Source organism: Podarcis cretensis (genome assembly GCF_951804945.1).
Source record: "Podarcis cretensis genome assembly, chromosome: 12".
NCBI lineage: Eukaryota > Metazoa > Chordata > Lepidosauria > Squamata > Lacertidae > Podarcis > Podarcis cretensis.
In genome coordinates this window covers 15,447,150-15,471,318 of record NC_137181.1, presented here as the reverse complement: position 1 = coordinate 15,471,318, position 24,169 = coordinate 15,447,150, and the positions used below count along the sequence as shown (strand labels likewise).

Here is a 24,169-nt window from a genome sequence, read left to right as displayed (position 1 = left end):
ATTGATAAAGACTGGAGATGGGGGCACCCACAGCAAGAACTCTTGTTACTTTCCTCATAATGCATGGAAAGAACTTACTGGCTTGCCCGATTCTGAGTTTCTTCTCTGGGACACTTTGCTGCTAACTGAATTCTGTTGCTGCCTCCCTTGTCACCTGTGTTGCCTTTAAAATAATAATAAAATAAATAGTAAAATAATACAGCATTCTAAAATCAGTTCATTATAAAAATCAGTTCAAATCAAATTAATGGCAACCATTGGGCTAGAGTGCTATGAGGATTACAGAAGGAGGGGGTCAGACTGTGCCTTGGCCAAAGGCCTGGTGGAACAGCTCTGTCTTGCAGGCCCTGCGGAAATATGTCAAGTCCCACAGGGCCCTAGTCTCTTGTGACAGAGTGTTCCACCAGATCGGAGCCACAGCCGAAAAAGCCCTGGCTCTATTTGAGGCCAGCCTAACCTCTCTGTGGCCTGGGACCTTCAAGATGTTTTTATTTGAAGACCGTAAGTTTCTCTGTGGGGCATACCAGGAGAGGCAGTCCCGTAGGTACGAGGGTCCTAGGCCGTATAGGGCTTTAAAGGTTAAAACCAGCACCTTAAACCTGATCCTGTACTCCACCGGGAGCCAGTGCAGCTGGTACAGCACCGGGTGAATGTGATCTCGCAGCGAAGACCCCGTAAGGAGTCTCGCTGCAGCTTTCTGCACCCGCTGGAGTTTCTGGGTCAGTCTCAAGGGCAGCCCCACGTAGAGCGAGTTACAATAATCCAGTCTGGAGGTGACTGTCGCGTGGATCACAGTGGCTAGGTCAGGGCGAGAGAGGTAAAGAGCCAACTGCTTAGCTTGGCGGAGATGGAAAAATGCCGCCTTTGTTATAGCTGCAATCTGCGCCTCCATGGAAAGGGAGGTGTCGAAGATTACACCCAAACTCTTAACAGACAGTGCTGGCACTAATTGCCCCCCGCAAGAGATGGGAGTTGCCCCCCCAATCCCATATCGTCCTGTCCCAGCCACAGGACCTCTGTCTTTGAAGGATTTAACTTCAACCGGCTCCCACGTAACCATCCAGCCACAGCTTCCAAACATCTGGTCAGTGTGTCTGGGGCCGAGTCAGGATGGCCATCCATCAACAGATAGAGTTGGGTGTTATCAGCATACTGATGGCAACCCAGCCCAAAACTCCAGACAAGCTGGGCGAGGGGGCGCGTAAAGATGTTGAAAAGCCTCTTGTGACAGAGTGTTCCACCAGATCAGGGCCACAGCCGAAAAAGCCCTGGCTCTGGTTGAGGCCAGGCTAACCTCCCTGTGGCCCGGGACGTCCAAGATGTTTTTGTTTGAAGACCGTAAGGCCCTCTGTGGAACGTACCAGGAGAGATGGTTCTGTAGGTTCCCTCCCCATGTCGCTCATAATACGTACGTCATGGACTAAAGTGGCACACTCCTGAATTTTTCCACATGCCCAAATAAACACAGGTGTTAAGTCCTTGTGCCTTTATGGTTTTCATCATGGAAGTGAATAGCCACCATCTCCTTTAAAAATAAGGGATGTTTTGCTACATTTGCTGCTGTCTCACAAGCCACTCATATATGCTTGCAATTCAGCAACGGGTGAAACATCTTGTTGGCCTGAGGCTCTGAAAGATAAGTAATGCGGCCTTGGAGAATGGGGATTAATAATCACCAACTTCCCTTTGCTGAAATAGTTCTGCATGAATACCCTGCTCATGCTAGCTTCCCAGGTAATTAAATCCAGCGTTGGTGCAGTTTATGTGCTCTTTTATCAACACTCTTCATGACCCTGGCTGCTTCCATTAGGCCATTTAAGATCTTGTTTCCCTGTCCTGCCATGAGAAAGCTATCAGCCATTTGCTTGTGCCAGTAAACTTTCAGGCCTCTAATAATGTTGACAGCCAAAACCCTGCTAAATATGATGTTGAGATAAAATGGTGATTGACAAGGTTCATATATGCTGGTTTTATAGGGGAGTAATGTACATGTCATTTGTCACTAGTGTGCAAAACTCTCTTGCACTCCAGGCATTGGCTGGGCTACTATGACACCATAGTATGTTTATGAGCATTCACACTGGGTGTTAGGGGAGGGGTAGTATCTCTGGTGGGGGACACACCATGCTCCTTCTGGGTACTTTATTCATCTTTGGTCGCCACCCTGCACTCAGCTCTCACCTGTGGCTCCTAGAAGCTGTCATCATGCAACAGCGGCAACACACCAGGAACAGCACAACTGGCTGGCTAAACCAGGTGATGGGTCTCAAACCTTCGGTGAGTTAGGGACTTACAATAATAATAATAATTTATTATTTATACCCCACCCATCTGGCTGGGTTTCCCCAGCCACTCTGGGCGTCTTCCAACAGAATATTAATAATAATAAAAAATCAATAAAACATCAAGCATTAAAAACTTTCCTAAACAGGAATGCCTTCAGGTGTCTTCTAAAAGTCAGGTAGTTGTTTATTTCCTTGACATCTGATGGGAGGGCGTTCCACAGGGCGGGCGCCACTACCGAGAAGGCCCTCTGCCTGGTTCCTTGTAGCTTCACTTCTCGCAGTGAGAGAACCGCCAGAAGGCCCTCAGAGCTGGACCTCACTGACTTCCCTTGCATGTGAAGACAGCCTCTAGTGGATTGAACAGATGAGACCCATAGTCTAAAAGTCAAGAAGGCGCTTTCTGCACGTGCTGTAGAGGGAAGTGAGGGGCAGAGGGGGCTCGTCCACCTGGGAAGGTAGCACTTGCAGGAGAAGAGAAACTCTGATCCTAAACCTCTGCTACCTTGTGGGATACCTTCGGGAGAAGAATAGGCTAAGGAGTAAACCTTGCTCAAATCCAGAGTGGAGTCCCCAAGACTGTTGGATGACATCTTGTATGCCTCCTTCTGGCAGCTTCTGTAGCCAAGCTGGTGCCAAGTGTATTGCTCTGCTTTCCATTAGACCACATCAGCAAGACCGAGAGGGAGGTCTTGTTATCTGGACAGCCCAGAACCTCCATACACACTGCCCAGGCTTGTGCCCCAGAAAAGTCAGTTTTGTGCTGCTAACGCAGCAGTTTGACTTTGCGCCTGGAGAAACACTCCATTGTGTCTCGAAACAGACAGGTGCCAACAACAGCAAAAAAAACTGCCGAAGAGGAAGGTTCAATCGCATAGCAGGGTCAGCCTGTGCTCATCCTGCTTCCTTACACCATTATGATTTTCAGCACCAGAGAGGGGGCACGTTATAGGGTCGAGCTTCAGCAAGCTCTTCAACTTAACGTTCTTCTGGGCATCCTCAGCTGATCTTCATGGGGAAAGGCACAAGTCCAATCCATAGCTGTCAATTCCCTTATTCCAGCGCCATTTCCCGCTGCTTCCCGCTGCTATCCCGGATTGTTAGATATCCCATAGACCGTACCCAGGACAGGTGAGGCTGCTGATCCCTTATTTTCAAATCTGAAAGTTGACAGCTGTGGTCCAATCCCTAGCTTCTCCTGATAAGGTAGGAAATGCTCCTATCTGAAACCCTGGAGAAACACTGCCAGTCAGTGCCGACAATGCTGGCCTAGATGTACCAGTGGCCTGATTCAGTATAAGGCAGCTTCCTATGGAGGTGACATAAGACATTTAGCCTAAACGAACACTGAGAATCCGTGCTGGAACCGGCCAAGTTTCTTACTCCAATCTGAATTATTAACAGAACCAACATTTTAGCTCCAGGCTTCTAATGTATATATCAATAAGCACACAGACACACAAATAGAAAGTTCTGCCGATTCAGACTCTCCATCTGTGCATAGAATACAGATGGATTGTTTTCCGTCGCAGTTTCCTGTCAGAGCTGCCGCTACTTCAAAAAAGCTCTGGGAATGGCTGAGGTCCAGATGAAGCCTCGCGTTTCAGGGCAAAATGCTGTTTGGAGATCTCCAGGGCAGATCTCGATTCCGGCTTCTTGTGTTCTTACATGCTTGCTGGGCCTCTCAGGCCTGCGGGGGGATGCGAGGGCGTGTTGCCGAGCTCAGCGCATCGTTCCAAGAACAGAATGTTACCTTGCAGCAGTGTGCCCTACAAAAGGATGCAGAGCCGGAGGAATCCCAGCCTCACGCAGCTCATTTAGATGGGCTAAGATAAAGCAAAGGCATCTAATCCTTGAGCCAATGTGAAGCTATACAACTTAGGGCATAAGTCCCCCATCCAATGAAATGGGATTGGCTTTGGAGAATACTCAGCGTATTGACTGGTACTGTTTCCATACTTCTGCTGAGATGCAACTTTCATGTCTGAAGCACACCCAGGCGAGGCGTCTAACTTGGGAGACAGGATAGCAGCCTTCAAAGGATCCCACAGATGAGAAGACTCAAGTTCAGGGGTAAACTTGCATGCTCTCTTTAGCCGATTGTGCCTTAAAATGCTGAGAAAGGGATATAGCTCAGTGGCAGAACACTTGCAGGAAAGAGCCTGTGTTTTTAATTACCCCCAAAACTGTGCTTGGCCTTCAGTGTCAAGTGTTGAGCGCTGCTAGAGCTCAGTGTGCAAAATGGAGGCAGAGATTGCAAACAGCTGTTGGTTATTTTACCAATACAGATATTTGGCTAATAAACAGCCCAGTAGGTGTCTGCCTATGTTGGCAGTTGGCAAATACATTAGGTGCATTAGCATGCATACACAACACTTGCTCCTCTCAAGCCATGAAGGCAAGAGTGTCTCCCAGTTATAGCTGGTGTACACCAAGGTTTGCGCCTTCCACTGTGGTTGCAAGAGCCTGCAACTTACATAATTCACCAGTAGTGTGAAGCTAAAGGAGCCTAATATTCATCATGTACCAGGTGCCTAGCAGGCTGGGTACACAGGTAGCAGTGGGAGCTGCACAGGTCAACATCAAGCCGCCCTCCCCACCATAGCTGTCAACTTACAGATTTGAAAATAAGGGACCAGCAGCCTCGAAAATAAGGGATCAGCAGCCAAAATAAGGAATTTTCTGGGCACAGGTATGTTCAACTTCTGAGCCCCTCCGAGTCAAAGGCAGAAAGCCCAGCCAGCAGCCAAATGAAGGCACATCAATAAGGGACAGCAGCGGGACATATTCTATATAAGGGACTGTCCCACCAAATAAGGGACGCTTGACAGCTATGCTCCCCACCAAAAAACCAAAAAAAACCTTATATTTTTGATAGTATACTGCATTGTCCCATTTCAGAGTGAGAAATGCCGATTTGCTTAGGGTTGGAATTCCACACTGAACAGGAAATCCGAGTCACTGTGAACAGCTACTGCGAGACTTTAAGGGCGAAGTGAGCTTTGTGTGGCTGCCAACGTTGTGAAAGTCTCGATAGTGGAAATTAATTGCCAGCTGTTACTGGAAGCTCATCATCACCTCTTTCACCTTCACGGTCCTCACCTCCTATTTTCTCCAGCGCTTTCCCTTGCACTCTCCAGACATCTTCTTGGACGTCACCTACAAGCAGCCCTCGGAACAAGCAAACATTTTACAGCCCAGCAAGCAAGTGTCAAGAGCTGCAGCTCATCCAGACTCCGCCGTCTTCAGGTCTGGAGATGTCAATGCTTGTGTCTGGTTTTTTGCATTAAATATAGCGCCGGTCAAGGTTTTCTTAGGAGCAAACTCCAGAATTGTCGGCCGAGAGGCTGGAACATATTTTGCCACACAACACAACCCCTTTCTAAGCAGCATTACTAACACTGTGTACACACCATACATTTAAGGAAATCTCTCCCCGCCCCAAAGAAAAGAATCACACGAACTGTAGTTTGTGAAGGGTGCTGAGAATTGTTGCTCTGTGGTGGGTGAACTACAGTTCCCAGAATTCTCAGTATGGGTGCTTTAAAAGTATGATGTGCGAGGAGTCTAAGAGTGAGTGGGCCACAGTCTAAGCATATTCACACTACAGATGTGACAGTCACTCTCTCTTCTGAGGGCATGTTTGGTACTGTGATTCTGTGAGGGGGCTAGAGGTCTCCTGGAGGAGACTCTCTTTTTGGGGGAGGGAAATGGTATAAAATCAATCTAAGTCTGTAGGCCTAGATGCACATCAGAGTTCTTCTGACGCGGAACTGATGCCCTGCCAAAATGCCCCCGCCCAGATAGCAAAAACAAACACAAAAATACCAGCTGCGTAACCAAAAGAGGGAATCTTTAAATTCCGACACATTTCCAATGCTACTCTTCCTTAGGGGAAGAAGAATTGCTTCACCAATAAGCAAGGCAGTTGGCTCCCGCTTATCCATTTGATAAACTGCAAAGGCCTGTCTTACATGTAACTTGAGTGTCGCTGCTTAACCAAGTGATTCCTTTGCAGGTACCTGCTAAAGAGAAAAACAGTTTACAGGCAGTAGGGGAGCCTGAAGTATCAAGGACAATTTCTGATGAGGCAGTGAACGAACCACATACAAAAAGACCCCATTAGCCAGTCCTTAACGTTCGGAAGTTACAATGGCTACAACAGGTGTTCAGTGGCAAAAGGACCCTGGGACATACAAGCGAGAGCAGCCCACATCACTGGCTGAGACCAGTTATTTCCCAGAACCCTTTTTCTTCAGCGGCTATTCAGCCTACTCATCATTAAACCTTGCTGTGCCTTTATGAGGCATCAGGGCCCCAAACCTCCCTTGTTGGCCTGTTCCCTCACCATTCTGTCTTCCCCTTTTGTATCACATCTATTAAAGCCTGCAGGCAAGAACTGTGTTGTTTTCTTAAGCGCCTAGAAAAGTCTTAAGCACAATCACGATCATAATAATGACATAATGGAGCAGGGTGCTTTTTTCAAAAAAAAAATAAAAGCCGGGGCCTGAGCATGCTACAGGCATAGCAGCGCACAAAGGAGCACAAGTTCTGACGGGTTAGGCACAGCTGCTGCTTCCAATACTGCTGCTGGCTGGATTTTTTAGGAAATTATCCTGGTTAGGGAGTAACAGAGCAAGAACTTGGCAGAGCAGGCAGCCAGGGACGATACTGGGCCTTAGGTTTACAGGGCAGTGTTTAATGAACTTTGAGAGTCAAGTGAGGATATCAAGGCCTGAGGCCTAAAGCACAGGCTTCACAAAATAAATAAAACACTTCATGTACAGCCTCATCAGCTGCCTCTTAGCCAGCTCTTGTGCATTCTTTAAAGAAAGTGTTGCGTTTGTACTGAAATTCTCCCTCTGTTCACTTCAGCGCAGGGGTGTCATTGTGACCAATTAGCAAAGAAGAAACCTGAAAATATTCCCAGCCTATTTTTGGTCCACTGCTCTTGGTGTCTGTCATTATTTTGTGGACAGTTGTTTTGCCAAGGAAGTTAGGGACCATGGACTAAGTATCCTTTGAAAGGGACCGGTTTGGGGCCAGTTTACTTGAAGGATGTCCTTAGCATATATAGGCTCTATGTGAAACTGGTGCTTTTGCAAGTGCCACAAAATGGGTGCCTTTTAGCTAAGTTTTACTCAGAGTAGGTCCATTGAAATGCATGAACATGCCTAAGGTCCATTAATGTCAAAGTGTCAACTCTGAGTCAATCTTAGGCCCAGTCACTCCATGTTTAAAGCATTCCGACAACACTTTAAACATGTCCTCATACCCTGCAGCTGTTCCAGTGGGACATCATGCAAGATCATGCTCGCCATTTTGGGCACTGTAATTTCGGCCCAAATAAAAGCGAATCTTTTGGGTTCTCGTGCAGGTCACGTGACTTGTGCCAGAAGCACAGCCGAGAAGACGGACATCCCGGTTCGGGGACTCAGCAAGTTGGAGGGTATACTTCCTGCAAAGCATTCTGGGAGTTACAGTTTGCTATGGGTGCCGAGAATTCTTAGGAGACCTCTGTTCCCCTCTCAGAGCTATAACTCCAACAGTTCTCTGTGAAAAGTGGGTTGTCAAACCACTCTCTGGAAACTGCAATTCACAGAAATCTTTGGGGAAAGCCATGACTGTTTAAAGTGGCATCATAGTGCTTTAAATGTATGGCACGAATGTGTCCTACGCTGAATTCCACCCAGTGTCTTTTCTGCTGTTGTGAGACACCAATCTTCAATGCGGCAGCAGCTATTTTCTCTGGAATTCTCTGCCTATTCATATTCGTCAGGGGTGTATGGGGTGTTAGGGAATGGGTAATACCTCTGATGGGGGATATCTTGGTCTCCTTCTGGGGCAGTTTGTCCACCTTTGGTCCCCATCCTGCACTCAGCTCTCACCTGTGGCTCCCAGAAGCTTTTGACAGTGGCCACATCTTGGGAAACAGATCCGATTGGCTAGCTAAACCAGGTGAGGGCAGCTGATGGGTCTCAAACCCTCAGTGAGTTAGGGACTTCACCTGCATGTGAAGCCAGGCTCCGGCGGATGGAGCAGTGGGTCCAATGGTCAAGAAGGCGGTTTCTATATGTGCTGCAGAGGGAAGTGAGGGCCAGATGGGGCCCATCAATCTGGGAATGTTGCCCATCAGAAAACTCTGACACTAAACTTCCACTGCCTTGCAGCTGCCCTCATCCTTTCTAAAGGCTTTGGGAGTAAACCCTGAGGAAAAATCCGTACCCGCTGCCTTGTAGGACACCTTCAGGAGAAGAAAAGGTTAAGAAGCACACCCTACACACATCTGGAACAGTGTCCCTAAGACGGTTGGATGATGCCTTGTGATTCTTCCGCGATTTGACTTCATCCCCATAGGCCCACTCCGTTGTATCTCAAGACAGACAGATGGCAACAACAACATTAGTCAGAAACCTTCATTGTACGGTTATTGACGCCTGCTTTTTTTATAAAAAAAAACTTTTTGCTTAGGCAAGCCATGTAATTTTACTATGTACATTTTAAACATAAGTCTGATTTTATCTATATTTTAATAAGTTGATTGTGTCTACAATTTCAATGTCTGTTTTTATCCCTTTTTTAATAAAAAAACAGCAACAACACACAATAGCTTGTATTATTTTATGTAAACCCCTTCATGAAAGGCGTTAAAGTATCTCATTGTTCAGTACGTTGTTTGGTTTTCTGGGCAATTTTTCTCCTATAATCCATGGCTTATATTAGGTTTTGGGGGGTTTTTTACATTATATTACTGTATTCTATGCCTTTTAACATTCCGTAAACTTTGAAGTTTTAGTAAGCTGACTTGAGGTTTAGGAAAGGGTACGGCATTATTTTAAAAGTAAAAGTTACAGCATGTTCTCTTGGTTGTTTTCAAGGTAAGCGTTGATTGAGGCATGTTCTCATGCAAAGCATCTGTCTTGACAGAGCAAAAATTACGAATGAATGAAAGCAAGTAAGTGCATTGTTCTGATGATGCCTTAAAGGCACATAAATCCTAACCCTACTCACATTTTAGCCTACTAGACAAATAATCTCTAAATGTAGTCTTATACTTAAACACACACGCTTTTTTCCTTGTATGTCTTGCCCTGCCCTCTAGTGGAATTTAACACTAAGAGCACCTTATTGTATGAAACTATTCTCACACACCATGGTTTGACACAAGAAAAGGTTGTTGTTGTTGTTGTTTAGTCGTTTAGTCGTGTCCGACTCTTCGTGACCCCATGGACCAGAGAACGCCAGGCACTCCTGTCCTCCACTGCCCCCCGCAGCTTGGTCAGACTCATGCTGGTAACCTCGAAAACACTATTCATCAGCTCTGGATCTACTTGTACTTGCCCTCCGCTCTTCCCCAGTAGCATGTTGGACGCCTTCCGACCTGAGGGGCTCATCTTCCAGCGTCATAACTTTTATATGCCTGTTGTCTTTGTCCATGGAGTTTTCTTGGCAGGGATACTGGAGTGGCTTGCCGGTTCCTCCTCCAGGTGGATCACGTTTGGTCAAAACTCTCCACTATGACCTGTTCATCTTGGGTGCCCTGCTCGACATAGTTCATAGCTTCTCTGAGTTCTTCAAGCCCCTTCGCCACGGCAAGGCAGTGATCCATGAAGGGGCAAGAAAAGGTTGCTTGAGATCAAAACAGGGAAGAAGAAACAGTGAATGAACAGCAGAGTGAACTTGGCTTTCCAAGGAAGGAAGGAAGCACAACTGCGAAACAGTTGAGATCAAGAAGGCTGACCGTCAGCACATTTAAGAAAACCCTCATACATGTCAAGTATTTTCAGAAATCTTCCACGGATAAGAGGTATCTCGGAGGCAGAAAAGCAATATGCTGACATATAGTTAAGTGGAATCGAGGTGCATCTGATGAAAGCAGAGCAAAAGCAGGCACATATGCTTGTATACACAACTCAGAGAGACACACACACTGGAGGGCAGTTGGTTAGAGCGTAGTGCTGATAATACCAAGGTCGCAGGTTCGATTCCCGTAAGAGACAGCTGCATATTCCTGCATTGCAGGGCATTGGACTAGGTGATCCTCTGTGTCCCTTCCAACTCTACAATTCTAGGATTTTGTGATCCAGAGGGCACTTGGGAGAATTTCCTCAACAACCCATTCTAACAGAACTCGCTTAAACTCCCATGAGGTTGCAAATAAATTGGTGGAGAACTGCGTGAAGGGAAACAGAAATATGACACTCCAGGCCCTTGGGACTTTCTTAGGCCATACCCCTTACCAGCACTGCTCTGCATCTTCATCGTTTGCCTAGAAGATGTCCCTGAATTGGGATAACGCCCCTTGTTTGCCTGGATGGAGAGGCAGGTATGTGCACATGTATAAACCCCTGACTTTCGTGTGGCCCAAATCTAGCCTAGTGTACATAGCAAACATCCATTTCATCCTCCCAATTTTGCTTATGAACATTGGGCCGGAAAAGGTTCCTATCTGGAAGTTTCTGCCTCTCGGCTGGGATGTCCTGTATTTCTCCATCAGCGGCAGTCAGTGACACAGAGCTGTCTGGATCAAAGCTGTTGTGAAGATGGGACTCTTCTCTGGAGCTGCCTAAAGTTTTGCAGATGTTCAGATTTAGGACACGTGTGCACTTTCCCTTCCTAGTGGTGTGTTACCCTTAAAACACCCAGCCACAAAACCAGGCAGCCTGGATTTGTTGAGCAGAAACACAAGACACCAGGGACTGACGGCTGACTGGGTCTATAGGCAAGCACAGAGCTAACGACAGATGTTGTGTCAACTTCGCAGCGCAGGCCTGCCAACGGATTTGCTATTCTAGAAGCGGGCACAAGCAGCCATGCCAAATTTCCTGCAGTTTAGTGATATAAAGCAGGTTATGAAGCATCAAAACCAGACAGGCTTCCTAATTCAATTCAGTGCGATGGAAATCAGGCTCAGGAGTGGGACGACTTAAGGCTCTAGCCTTAAGCAAAGATCCTTTCTGGTTCCCCCATAGACTCTTCTCGGTTAACTCACTTCCCTCTTCGTGTGTTCCTATATTCTAATCGAGATATGGATGCTATTCTGTATCAAGGGTGAATATGGTGTCCTCCAGCTGTTTTTGGGCTGCAGCTCTTATCAGCCTCAGGTAGCACGGCCAGTGGTGGTGGAGGAAGTTGAAGTTCATCAATATCTGGAGGTCAGCATGATGAGCACCCCTGTTCTGGACTGTAAACCTCTCAAAGGGATGGAGATTCTTATCCACCCCCACTTAACTTCTCTGTAAAAGAATGGCACAGATTCAACCCAATGGCATCTCCAGCTAAAAGATCCCAGAAAGGCTGGAATAATATAATAATAATAATTTATTATTTATACCCGCCCATCTGGCTGAGTTTCCCCAGCCACTCTGGGCAGCTCCCAATCAAGTGTTAAAAACAATACAGCATTAAATATTAAAAACTTAAAGACGTCTCTGTCCGAGATGTTGGAGAATCACCACCAGTTATAGGAGGCAGAACTGGTTCAGCGGCTTGAACCTATCTGTGTTCCTTTTGTGATAATTTTTTTTTTTGGGGGGGGTGTTATTGATTTGTTTTGCTTTTGTTGTTTTTATTATGGTTTGTTGTTGTTGTTGTTCCTATCTTGTATTTTTATGCTGTGAACTACCCTGAGATCTACGGATGAAGGGCGGTATACAAATTAATAAAATAAAATAGAAAGGGAGCGATGGCTTTAAGCCACTCAAGAGTACAGTGGTGCCTCGCAAGACGAAATTAATCCGTTCCACGATTTTCTTCGTCTAGCGGTTTTTTCGTCTTGCGAAGCAAGCCCATTGACAGCTTAGCGGATTAGCGCTATTAGCGGTCTAGCAGCTTTTAGCGATCAGCTGAGAAGCGGCTTATCAGCGGAACAGCTGATAAGCGGCTTAGCGCTTAGGGAAAGGGCGGAAAAAAGCGGGGGGGAAAGCGGGAACTCGCAAGATTTTTTCGTCTTGCGAAGCAACCCCATAGAGAAATTCGTTTAGCGAAGCGCCTCCAAAAACGGAAAACCCTTTCGTCTAGCGGGTTTTTCGTCTTGCGAGGCGTTCGTCTTGCGGGGCACCACTGTATTAGCAAGCACTGCAACAAGTCTGCTTTAGTCCCCTCTTCAGCCCCTGAGCCAATGGACACCATCTGTCTTGTGAGAAGGAAGAAGAGAAGCGAGGCAACATCCAAACCTGCAATCTGGACCTGCTTCATCCCCTCCCCACCAGGACCCATTCCATATCACATTATTTATTACAGATAGGTAGCCGTGTTGGTCTGCCATAGTCAAAACAAAATAAAAGAAAAAAATTCCTTCCAGTAGCACCTTAAAGACCAACTAAGTTAGTTCTTGGTATGAGCTTTCGTGTGCATGCACACTTCTTCAGATACACTGAAACAGAAGTCACCAGACCCTTCTATATAGTGAGAAGGTGGGGAGGGGTATTACTCAGAAGGGTGGTGGGAATGGGTGATTGGCAGATAGCTGTGATGAGCCTGTTGACGACTCTTAACGACTGCAATAGGTCTTACAGGAAAAAGCAAGGGGTGAGAAGGTGAAAAATGGCTTTGTCATGTATAATGAGATAAGAATCCAATGTCTTTGTTCAGACCAGGTCTCTCCATGGTTTTAAGTTTGGTAATAAGTTGCAATTCAGCAGCTTCTCTTTCCAGTCTATTTCTGAAATTCCTTTGTAATAGAACAGCTACTTTGAGATCTTGTATAGAATGTCCTGGGAGATTGAAGTGTTCTCCTACTGGTTTCTCTGTCTTGTGATTCCTGTCGGATTTATGTCCGTTTATCCTTTGGTGTAAGGTTTGGCCTGTTTGTCCAATATAGAGAGCTGAAGGACACTGTTGGCATTTGTTTCAGTGTATCTGAAGAAGTGTGCATGCACACGAAAGCTCATACCAAGAACTAACTTAGTTGGTCTTTAAGGTGCTACTGGAAGGAATTTTTTTCTTTTATTTTGTTTTGACATTATTTATTGTACTATTTTAAAATAGCACACTACTTTGCATGCCAATCTTAAAGCTCACACAAATTCCCGGAGGATATGTCTACCAATGCCTGCTAGCCACAATGGCCATTTTCTACCTCCATTGCATGGCCCTGAATACCAGTTGCTTGGAATCACAAATGGGAAGATCGCCGTTGTGCTCAGGTCCAGCTTGTGGGCTTCCCATGGGCATCTGGTTTGCCACTGTGGGAACAGAGTGCTGGAATAAATAGGCTTTGATCCAGAAGCACTCTTCTTGTGGGTTTATGATGCATCTTGGCTGCGCGTCCTGGAGGATCTGCTCCCTGCCTTGCAGGTCATTTTCTACCTAGTCTGGGAGGACAGGACAGACTCCAGCTGCAAAAGCTGAGGCTGCTGAACACTCTCTTGCTGGGGTGTTGTTGGGAGCTTTTTGTTGGGAGGGGAGTTGTTGCTGGGTAGTTTTTGTTTTGTATATTTTGGATCTTGTGGAAATTGTTCTGTTTGGTTGTGTATTTTTAAACATTTTAAAGGTAAAGGTGAAGGTACCCCTGCCCGTACGGGCCAGTCTTGACAGACTCTGGGGTTGTGCGCCCATCTCACTTAAAAGGCCAGGGGCCAGCGCTGTCCGGAGACACTTCCGGGTCACGTGGCCAGCGTGACATCGCTGCTCTGGCGAGCCAGAGCCGCACACGGAAACGCCGTTTACCTTCCCGCTGGTAAGCGGTCCCTATTTATCTACTTGCACCCGGAGGTGCTTTCGAACTGCTAGGTTGGCAGGCGCTGGGACCGAGCAGCGGGAGCGCACCCCGCCGCAGGGATTCGAACCGCCGACCTTTCGATCGGCAAGCCCTAGGCGCTGAGGCTTTAACCCACAGCGCCACCTGCGTCCCTCTTCATTTTACTTACTGTTTATGACTACTTTTGTTATATTGTAGCTATGTATTTTTTTTCATGCCTTGAGCATGACTTGAACGGTGGAAAGGTGGCATACAAATAAAACGATATATGAATGTATGTATATAAATGTAACCCAGCCATCTGTCTAGGCTTGCTAAGGTCCAGCATATAAGAAAAGCTTTTGCAATGTTATGTGTGGGCTGAAAATATTAGAATGTAATTATACATAACTCTGTTCACCTCTGGCCCTGCATTATTCCTTCACTACCCTTCAGTGCTCTCATCTTAATACAGCTACAGAGACCAATCATGAAAAAACTCTTCCTTGCTTATGAGCCATTCATGGTCAAATGTGTGACCCAGTCATTCCTTTGTTAATCCTGTTATGTTACTGACATAATTATCTCCATAAGAATCCTCTTTCAAAGATTACTGCTTACAGGTTGGAGTCCAGGAAACTTCCTTTTCCAGGCCTTCAAATATACATTGGAGTTGGAACTTTTCTCACTTCCTAAAACATGCCTCCTCCCCCCATGGCTCTATTGCCACATTTTGTCAGCAAACTGCAGACTTTCGTGCAGCCTAAGAATCATCAAGCTTTCTTAAGCAAAGGAATTTCTAAGCAAGCAAAATAACAAGAGACTTGGCCTTTGTCTCATTCTCACCAGACCTGATTGGCCTTTTGCCCTTGGGACAGTGGTGGCTGTTATTCATTGCAGAAGGGACACCACAAGTGGATGGAGCTAGAACCAAAAGCAGACAGAACCAACACTTTCTAGTTTCCTCAACCAGTTCTACAAGGCCAACACATATGCTAAGGAGGAAGAAGCTTACAGCTAGTCTCACCCCCAGGACTGGTTGTAATTAATGATGTAGGCAGGTGGGGGCTGGTTGAGCAGAGACTACGGTTAGTGGGGCAATGCCTCAGTTGCTCACATGGCTCAGCCTCCACTACCTTGGCACTGTGCTCTTACCTGGACTTGCATCTTCCAAGGAACCCAACTATATCAACAGCTGCCACCTTCAAGCTGGTACATAACATGGTCTCTTTCCCCATTTGCAGAAGTTAGAATCAAGACATACAAAAATAAGAACTGTGTAAGAGCTCAGCTGTATGGTAACAGATCACAGAAAGCAAGCTACACCACATCTGATTAATTCCATCATCTCTCTGGTTTACACAGCAAGTACACCAAAATTCCAAATTCCCTTTTCTTTGTGGATTAGCAGCAGCCTTGTATTGTGCTATACGTCTTCCTCCGAGATTGGTTCCATTAAAAAAAACCCTTTGTTTTCCTTGGCTTCTGATAAGTTATGCTGCAAAGGTGCAGATAACATTTCGACAAAGCTAGATAAGAAATTAAAATCAGATTAAAGCTTATTCCATCACTTTTAAATAGCAAAATGCACCTTCTCTGGGGATGTTGTCTTAGCCTGTGAGAAAGCCAAACATTAAACAATGTAGTTATATTAACTTATTTACCATCCCCGCTTGCTGGCATTTCTTTTGTTTGAAGAAGCACACAGAATGTCAGAAAGTGGGAACTTAATATATTAGTAGTCTTACAGTAGAATACCATTCAGGAAGGCAAACTGGACTTGCATTGACAAACCCCAGCTATAAATTGAGTACTGTGCCAATATTTATAATTCTGTACCCCAACATGCTCAATTTTGCAACCTGCATAAATTTTGCAAATAAAACCTACCTGAATCCTTTGTTGTGTGTATTCTGCTCACGGAGGTGGGGAGAAGAGGTCATACCATTGGCTTCTCTTATTTCAGCCAGCATCACAGATATGTACATCTTCTCAGCTATAAGGACTAGGACAATCTTTCCCAACCTGATGCTCAATGGATATTTGGCCTAGAACTCCCATCAGGCCTGACCATTGGGCTTTGCTGGCTGGGGCTGATGGGAGTTTAAGTTCAAAAAATTGGGGGGGGGGGCCTCATCAGTGAGAAATGCTGGACTAGGAACTTGCTTTTTTCGAAATGAAATTTGAGATTCTTAAGATGCTGAATCTCCCCTCCCAATATCGTATTTTGCATATTTGCTTTGCTTCCCTCGTGCCTGCCCATCCACACAAACAAAGCACCCTGGTTATAACACTTTAAATGTCCATAGCACGGCCTGCTGCAGTCACCCTGGCCAACCGTTCACAGCACTATAAGTATATTCAAGAACAGCTCTTTAATTTTCGTTTGCTGGTGGATAAGTCCTTATAAGACAGCTTGGCTGCCCACACCCAATTAAGTGGTGCTATTTTATAGCAGTGCAACCAGTGGACTGCTATGTGCAGTATCCATTTTGCACAAAATCAGCAGATGGTGCTTATATATCAAGAAAGTCTGGCTTTACATTTAATATTGTTTATGGAGCACCATTACTGTTTTAAAACATAATTGCTTCCACCTTTGTTTAGGTACAGTCACAGGGGACCACGGTCTTCCCATTGCCACTATACCACATCAAACCCCTACTCTGCCTTTAATACAGCCTCTTCAACTTTTAAGCATTACACACAAGGGACTTCCATATAATTTGGAGTTGGTACAGTGGTGTTAAGAAACCTGACCATGTCAGTATCTGCACATTTCCCAATAGCCCTTATGGTTCCTGAGTGGCTAGACACTTGCCTGTAGATCCCCCAGCTGTTTTGGGTTCTTCCTCTCAAGCCTATGTTATGTCCTCTTAAACAGAAGGAAAGAGGAGCAACACGGTGTTCCATTCCCATTTCCATTTTCATGCTTGCAAGGATTCTTCTGTGAGAAATGTTTAACTCCAATAACTTAATATGCCTGGCCTCGCCTGTGCTGCCTGACAAACCCATAGCATAAGGCCTTCAAGATGCTATTGATGACAATTTTGCAAGAATATTTCAGGAAGGATGTTAACTATGCAAGATGTTTCCATAGCAATCCTAACACTTCATTTTTATATGAACGCGACAATCTTTGGATCACTTGTCAATCTTGACTTCAGCTTATTGTAAGCTGTATCCGTTATTTCTGCTCAGCCTGTAGAGTGTTTCGTGATACTTGGAGGACTGTTGTATCAAAATAAATTGTACTGAATCTATGTTTTGACTCGTTTCTTTAAGCAAAGAAAAATCAATTTAACGTAACACTGGGGAAACAAGCCACATGGAGGATGTTCATAACCTGTGTAGCAAGATGCAATTAAAGATTTGCTTGCACAGAATAGGGTACGAAATGGAAACGTATAAATACCTGTCAAAGCCACTTTTAAGTTATACACTTCAAAATGTAGGGTGCATTTTGTAACATAGAGAAGTCCCATTTCCTACAGCTAACTTGGCTTTCTTCCTGCCAGCCATGGCTACAACTTTTTCAGACCCAGGAACCACCTTGAACGCAAACACGCCATATCTTAAATTTTTAACCATATATTTTTATGATGGTAGGGTTCCTTTTGTGACCCACCTTAGATCAGGCCATGACCCCATCAGCTGAGGACCATTGAAAATGACAGCTCCGCATCTCATTCTTGCATTCTTATCTGTAATGTCTAGAAATATGCAAAATGTGATTAACCTCAAGCTGTGAATTTTCCTGACCCATAAGCAACAGCTAGTTAGTGGAACCACGGTAATGAATATCACTGTGTTGTTTCTAAATGTTATAGATAAGGAGGAAAAGGACCCATAGGCTTGTTTCTTCAGCAGCAGCCCCTTGTGTCTGAACATCTAGTTCCAATTCAAAGAGCAGAAGAAATTGGGGAGGGGGCAGGAATTCACCTGAAATACCGTATTTTTCGCCCTATAGGGCACACCGGCCCATAGGACGCACCACGTTTTTTGGGGGGGAAATGAATAAAAAAAATATTTCCCCCCCCCCAGCCCCCAGAACAGGCTGCTTTTTGCAAGCCTTGCGAGCCCGGCGGCAACTCCCGCCTCTCGCGCACTGACGCCTCTCGCTCTCCAGGCTTCAGCGAAAGCCTGCATTCACCCCATAGGACGCACACACATTTCCCCTTCATTTCTGGAGGGGGGAAAGTGTGTCCTATAGGGCGAAAAATACGATATATTGGGGAAAATTCCACTTGGCTGCTTTCACTTAAGACATAGAGAGCAAGGTGAGACTTGCACAAATCAGGTCATTTAGAGCTTATTAAAAACACGCATTCGGAAACAATGCTGAATGATTTAATGGCATTTTCAAATTGCAACAAAGACACACATTGAACATCTAAAAAAACACAATCAAATCACCAGAATATCAGTAAACAAAAAAACAAGTGGTTCTACACTGACATACGAGTACAGGATTTTCTTCCTCTGCGGAAGTTGGTTTTCAAAGACTTAGGCATCAAAATAAGATTTTTCTGATTTCTGAAATAGGTACAGATGTTTTCATTTTTTAAAAAATGATGTGCACTGTTTGAAGACCACATATACACAGAGAAAGACAGACAGACACAGGTCTTTGTGATTTGCCCAGTGTTACAGCGATCTTATGCAAAACTAAGTTTCAATACTGAAAATATGTAACAGTCACTTTCCTTCTATGTGAAATGCAAGACATAATTAAATCAATACTCACAGCAGTTATTAGAACACCTGTTCATTATCATGTGAAGACCAGAAAATGTGAAATGTATAATTGTTTTCACTGCTACCATTCATCTACTGTTGGGACAGGCACCTGTTGCCTCAACACAACACTTAACTAACTTGCTCCTTTCAATGAAGCCAAGACATGTGGCTGAGTGGGAACAAGCATGTACCTCTGCTACAGGAGGGTGGTCCTTTGGTGATATATAAAGCTTAGTGACAGTGGGCATCAATTTCACGCTCCACTGTTGTTATTTCATATGTATTTTAAAAATGTAAAGACTCCATTCATATGAACTGTCCATGCAACTGGCAGCCATCATCTCCCACTGAAGGTGGAGAGCTATGAGCCCAAGCCACTCAATGGGTGGTTCCCAAGTCAATGAGACCACTGAGAACCCAAGCTCTACGCTAAGGCAGGTCTAGACATTCTAAAGGAGTTTGTTGCATTCAACTGAAATGCCTGCAACACCCATTAGCTAGGGAGCATGTAGGCAAAACATTGTCTTTTAACAAAGATAAATAAAGGAGTGATGTGGCAAGATTGCTTCTCTCTACACTGCTTCCCCATCCAGTCACTCTGTGACAAGACCCAAATAGAAGCACATGCTGCAAAACGATATAATAAAACATGCAATAAAGCCATCCACAACTCATTTGAGTTTTGCCATCGAGTATGGGTAGAGGATGACCCAGATTAGGGAAGCAAAAAGCGGTATCTCTTATGGATTTTAAATCAAATTCCAAGTCATTATTTACTTATCATTATACATTTGATAATATAATCACAAGCCTCAGTCATTTACTCGTTCCAGGCTTTAGTGCTACATCACAGATTCTTTTGCCCCAAACAGATCAAGCTATTCACTTATTATATGTTTCTTGCATTAATTCTCTTCTCCATAAACTACTTTAACTCCTATATGACATGCTATAACGTTGTGTCTCAACTTGCTATGATTTCAGCACTCTCATAAATGGTGCCTCCACTCTCTCCCCTAGAGTCAGCTTCTCAAGTTCCTATTGGACAGTGCTATGGAACACAATAACTGGAGGAGGAAGAGGAGAACTGATCAAGGAAGTGTAACTCAAAGTAATGTAGGGGAATTAATTTTAAACCTTTTATAAGCAACCTACATTACCACTTTGATTATTTTGGCTCCAACCCTGAGATGTGGACAGACAGTTTAGAGAAGCACTGCCTGCCCTCAGCTGCAAATGCAACATCTATGAAGGAGTCCTAACGTACGGTCTCATTAACCTTCTTCAAGACAGTTGGCTATCAGAGGTGCTTGGAAATATTAATCGCACATATCAAGCTGACAACACAACTTAGGAAGAGCAAAACCCATCTAAGGACCGCCTGTCGAATGGTGTGAAACAACACAAGGACCTTCCTTCCAAGTTAACAAGTTACGTCTTGACAAAGTACAACCTTGAAATTTGGTATGATTGTCTTCTACTCTTTATGACAGCACATTGGAATGAGACCCAAAGTGTGTTATCAAGGTCAAACAGCAAGATTCATAGTAGCCCCACATTCATTTTTGAGGTAGCACACTTAGTTGCAATGGCCAGGATCCAAAGAACAATGTTAGCATGACCAAGGGTTGGGGCATGTCCAACGAGCTTCCTTACTTTTGTCCTTGAACAGCAGACCCGCTCCCAAGCACCATGCCATATTACAATCTGCTTGTGACAGGCCACTTAATTTCAATAGTGGCTTGCCACATTTATTGGCATGTATAACTAGTCTGATCTTTTGGATCTCTGGCATAGTGTTGTTGGCCCAAAAACAGAACGTTGATGGGAGAGGTCCCATTTTGAAATATGTTAAACACAGGGGCATTCTTTAAAAAAAATACAACCCAAAAAACCCCTCAAGATTTATTCTTTTTTTATAATAAAAAAACTTCACAAAATGTAGCAATGTAAATCCTTCTTAGATATAGGCCTCACATTCTCTAGGAAATTTCATCTGCCGCTTGTGGTTTATAACAGCTGCTATAAACTAAAGTGCTTAAAAACTTGCTCAGATTGCCGTGATTATAATATTTTGTAGTTTGCAGTTATGTAAAATACCAAAACACAGAATGGTGGCTCCAGCCAACAGGGTAAGGGTGAACCAGTTAGTTCTTGAAATGTATAGGAATATACTCAACATGGCAAACCAACATTCTATGCCCAATGCTTTAAAAAAAACTGTATTTTTCCCTTAAATTGGGAATTGAAATAAATACTCCAATAAATAAATACATTGGAGTGCTCAAATCAGACTCAAATACTACATTGGAGTGCTCAAATCAGCAGGAGTGCTCAAATATAGATGGGAGGGGAAATCTCCACCATACTTCTGAAATTCACCCTTCATCTTAAGTTTAGCCCTATACGCTCCTTAATCACAAGGCAGATATGTAAAATGATGAGGGAAAGGCAGACTATATATTCTTCACAATAAGTACACAGAATTCACATTTAAGTCAAACATAATGCCCTACTGTTCATCTAGGCTGAATAACTTATGAACACTTATATGCTCCATAGGAAAGCCATATATCCTTCTACTCACCAGTGGATGCCAAGTTATAAAAGTCCATATGCAAGAATCTAGCTTCTTTGAAAAGGTCACATATTTTTTCTGTACATTTCATGCAAACTGTGCACAATGTGGTAACAACATTTGCAGCACACTCCCTTTCAAGGTGCACCTTTTATGTTAACAGCAGACCAGCTTACAGGAAAGTCTGCACAAAAAAAGTCTATGGCAACAAAACTGAGGGGTCTGGGAAAGAATTCTTTCAGCATCTCATTTTTCCTGAAGCAAGGCAGGAATATTGATGTTCCACCCAATAGCCTGCCGATCAAATCCACAAGTGAACAGATTGCAGATCGGGTGGTCTTCGCTCCATGCTGAACAGCAAACCATTCTTCTATGCCCCTGTGACAACAGAAATGCCTGTGTTAGAATATTGGCTCCCCTACCCATCCCTGCCTCAAGTCAGCCACTTCCCCCTTCCACCTCCAACATTTCAGGGTGAAAAGGAGAAATGCAGGGAGGTTCTGAAAGTTCTTCATGATCCTTTTTCACTCCTTGGCATCTCCAACTGGGGGTGCAAAAGAGGTGGGGGAGGAAAAGGCTTTCAAAGTTTCCCTGCACTTCTCCTTTCCACCCTCAAGGTTGGGAGGTGGAAAGGGAAAGCAGGGACTTACGGTGAGTTACAACCCCTCCCTATGTAGAAGCCCAGATTCCAGTTTATCTGAGGGAAGTACTGGAATGGAAAACACTCATTTGCTTCTGAAATAAGAACCTGAAGGCCATGGTTCATTTCTGCGGGCCAATGGCCCCAATTGAAAAGAAGGTTCTTATTGGTACTGTGAAGTCGCATTGTGAAATCTTACTGAGATGTTCCTAGGAAGCAGTTCATAATGAAATGAATAATAATCCTGCTTTAAAGGACAAGACTTTGAATTGGGCTCAGAAACAGGCTTAATCCAAGGCAGTTGTTTTACACTGACAAGCTGTGTTCAATATATGCAACTTGACGACTGTTAAAGACATTATCTTTGGATCAGGTATTCTGCTATCAATATTTCTAATTATGCATACACACAGAGAAAAGAGGTTGGGAGCAGGGATCTTTCTTACATATAGAACTCAAAATTCTGGTACCTGTCTGTTGCTGCGAGGGAGCCGTGCTAATCGCACTCCAGACATGTCAAATAATCTAACCTGCCGGTTGTCATGTGGAAGGGCAATGATTCTTTGGCCGACACAAACATTAATCCTGCACAGGAGAGATAAAAATAAGCTAGGGAGCTTGACAAATGAGAACCGACAGTTGTTCAAGTTCACTGAAAATGATTTAATTGGAGGTTTATCTTGTACACATTTCCCGCAAATACATATTACTTTATTTTTGCAACGAAATCAAGTACTGGAAAAACACTTGTTTCTAAAGATGATGATGATCAAAATTCACACTGCCGCTGCCACCACACACAGCAATGTAGAAAGAACGTCAATGCAAGGGTTTCCTCATGCACACATGAATTTACTTGGGTTCCCATCACCACCAAGAACTAAGGAACATTTCAGAAGGTCATACATCCAAATAAAATGCTTTAGCTGAATGAACGAGAATCTTTGGATCTAGGCCTTTGGACATAGGCCTGTTACATAAATTCAGTTAATTGTTCATGAAAATTCAAATATTTTCAGTTGTGCAAAACAGGTTAAAAAAACAAAAAACAAAAATTCTAAGATGCACCAGACTAAGAGGCCTGAAACTGGTTTTGCTTTGATGTCCACAGAATGGTCCAAAGACATATGATAGCTTTGGGTCTGGAACCAAGCTCTCCACTCAAATAGGAGCCACACACTCTCTTTAGGATACAAATTAAGTAACTAGTCTGTCCAACCCAACATGCATGTGGGATCCCCACTAAGAATTTTTAACTGATTTGCATGCAATACTCCACCTCTCTACAATTCTCTCTCTTTGAAGAGCCCAAGTGTCATGGGCACCACCATTCTGAACATATAGCACCCATTGTGCCTAGTCTAGCATTAGCAAAAAAAAAAAAAAAAAGTAATAATAATTCATGAAAATCAAGCCAATATCTCCTATATTTAACCAATTGGACTGTTTGGGCTTACCTGTTTACTGCAGAATCTGTGCGAATAGTGGCAATAGGCGACCTCATATTTTTCAAGTCCCAGACTTTCACAGTACGGTCATCACTACCCGAAACAACATTGTCTCCCACAGTGAAGACAGCTGAAGTCACAGTGCTTAAAGGGAGGGGGGAACATTAGAGCCATATTTAACATTATTACCTAAAACAGACATGCCATTTTTCACTTTTACAATACAACACTATTCCGGGGGGAGCGGACAGAAGCAAACTTTAAATCCAATGATTTTAAAACTCTAACAAGTGAATGACTACTGGAAACACAAAGTTTGTAGCTAAAAGCTCCAGAGCACCGAGATCAATCAACAGCATCCCTTATCAAACAAGAAGTTTAATATTTTTAACATACAAGTACATGTTAAAATAATGCAACTGATCTCTTCCACAAGAGATGAGACTTCATAAGATATATAAAAATCACCCTTCAGTCATAAGGAAAAAGTGGACGTCATGTTTCTGTGTTATGCCTACTCTAGATCAAGATTATTATTTTTTTTTAATGCCATGTTTGAATTACTATTAGCAAATCAAGGATCAGAGGATAAAAATAAGTAACCCCAGAAACCAGGAGCATGTTATCTATTACATCTGAAAGGACAAAGGACCGAGGTTTTAAGGTATTGCTTTAATTCTAGTCTACAAAGCCTTGAGCTTGTTTCCACCTACACAGCACGCTAACAAAGCCTTTCTTTCCCTCCTCTGGTTCATTACAGTGTGCTTCTTAGCTCAATTTCTATGGATCGCATTTAATGAC

At 44.1% G+C, this 24,169-nt stretch overlaps 1 protein-coding gene across 3 annotated transcripts in view; it reads right to left on the bottom strand.

The window, feature by feature from the left end:
* Positions 1 to 18,296: 18,296 nt before the first annotated feature.
* Positions 18,297 to 24,169, bottom strand: part of WDR37 (WD repeat domain 37) — a 49,653-nt gene continuing 43,780 nt past the window's right edge. For all 3 annotated transcript variants that reach the window (XM_079946916.1, XM_079946915.1, XM_079946917.1), the window contains 3 exons: positions 23,378 to 23,512; positions 22,391 to 22,505; positions 18,297 to 21,658 (listed from right to left, as the gene is read on the bottom strand). In XM_079946916.1, coding sequence (XP_079803042.1) covers positions 21,527 to 21,658; positions 22,391 to 22,505; positions 23,378 to 23,512 — 382 coding nt within the window. In that variant the 3' untranslated portion in view covers positions 18,297 to 21,526. The remainder of the gene's footprint in view (positions 21,659 to 22,390; positions 22,506 to 23,377; positions 23,513 to 24,169) is intronic.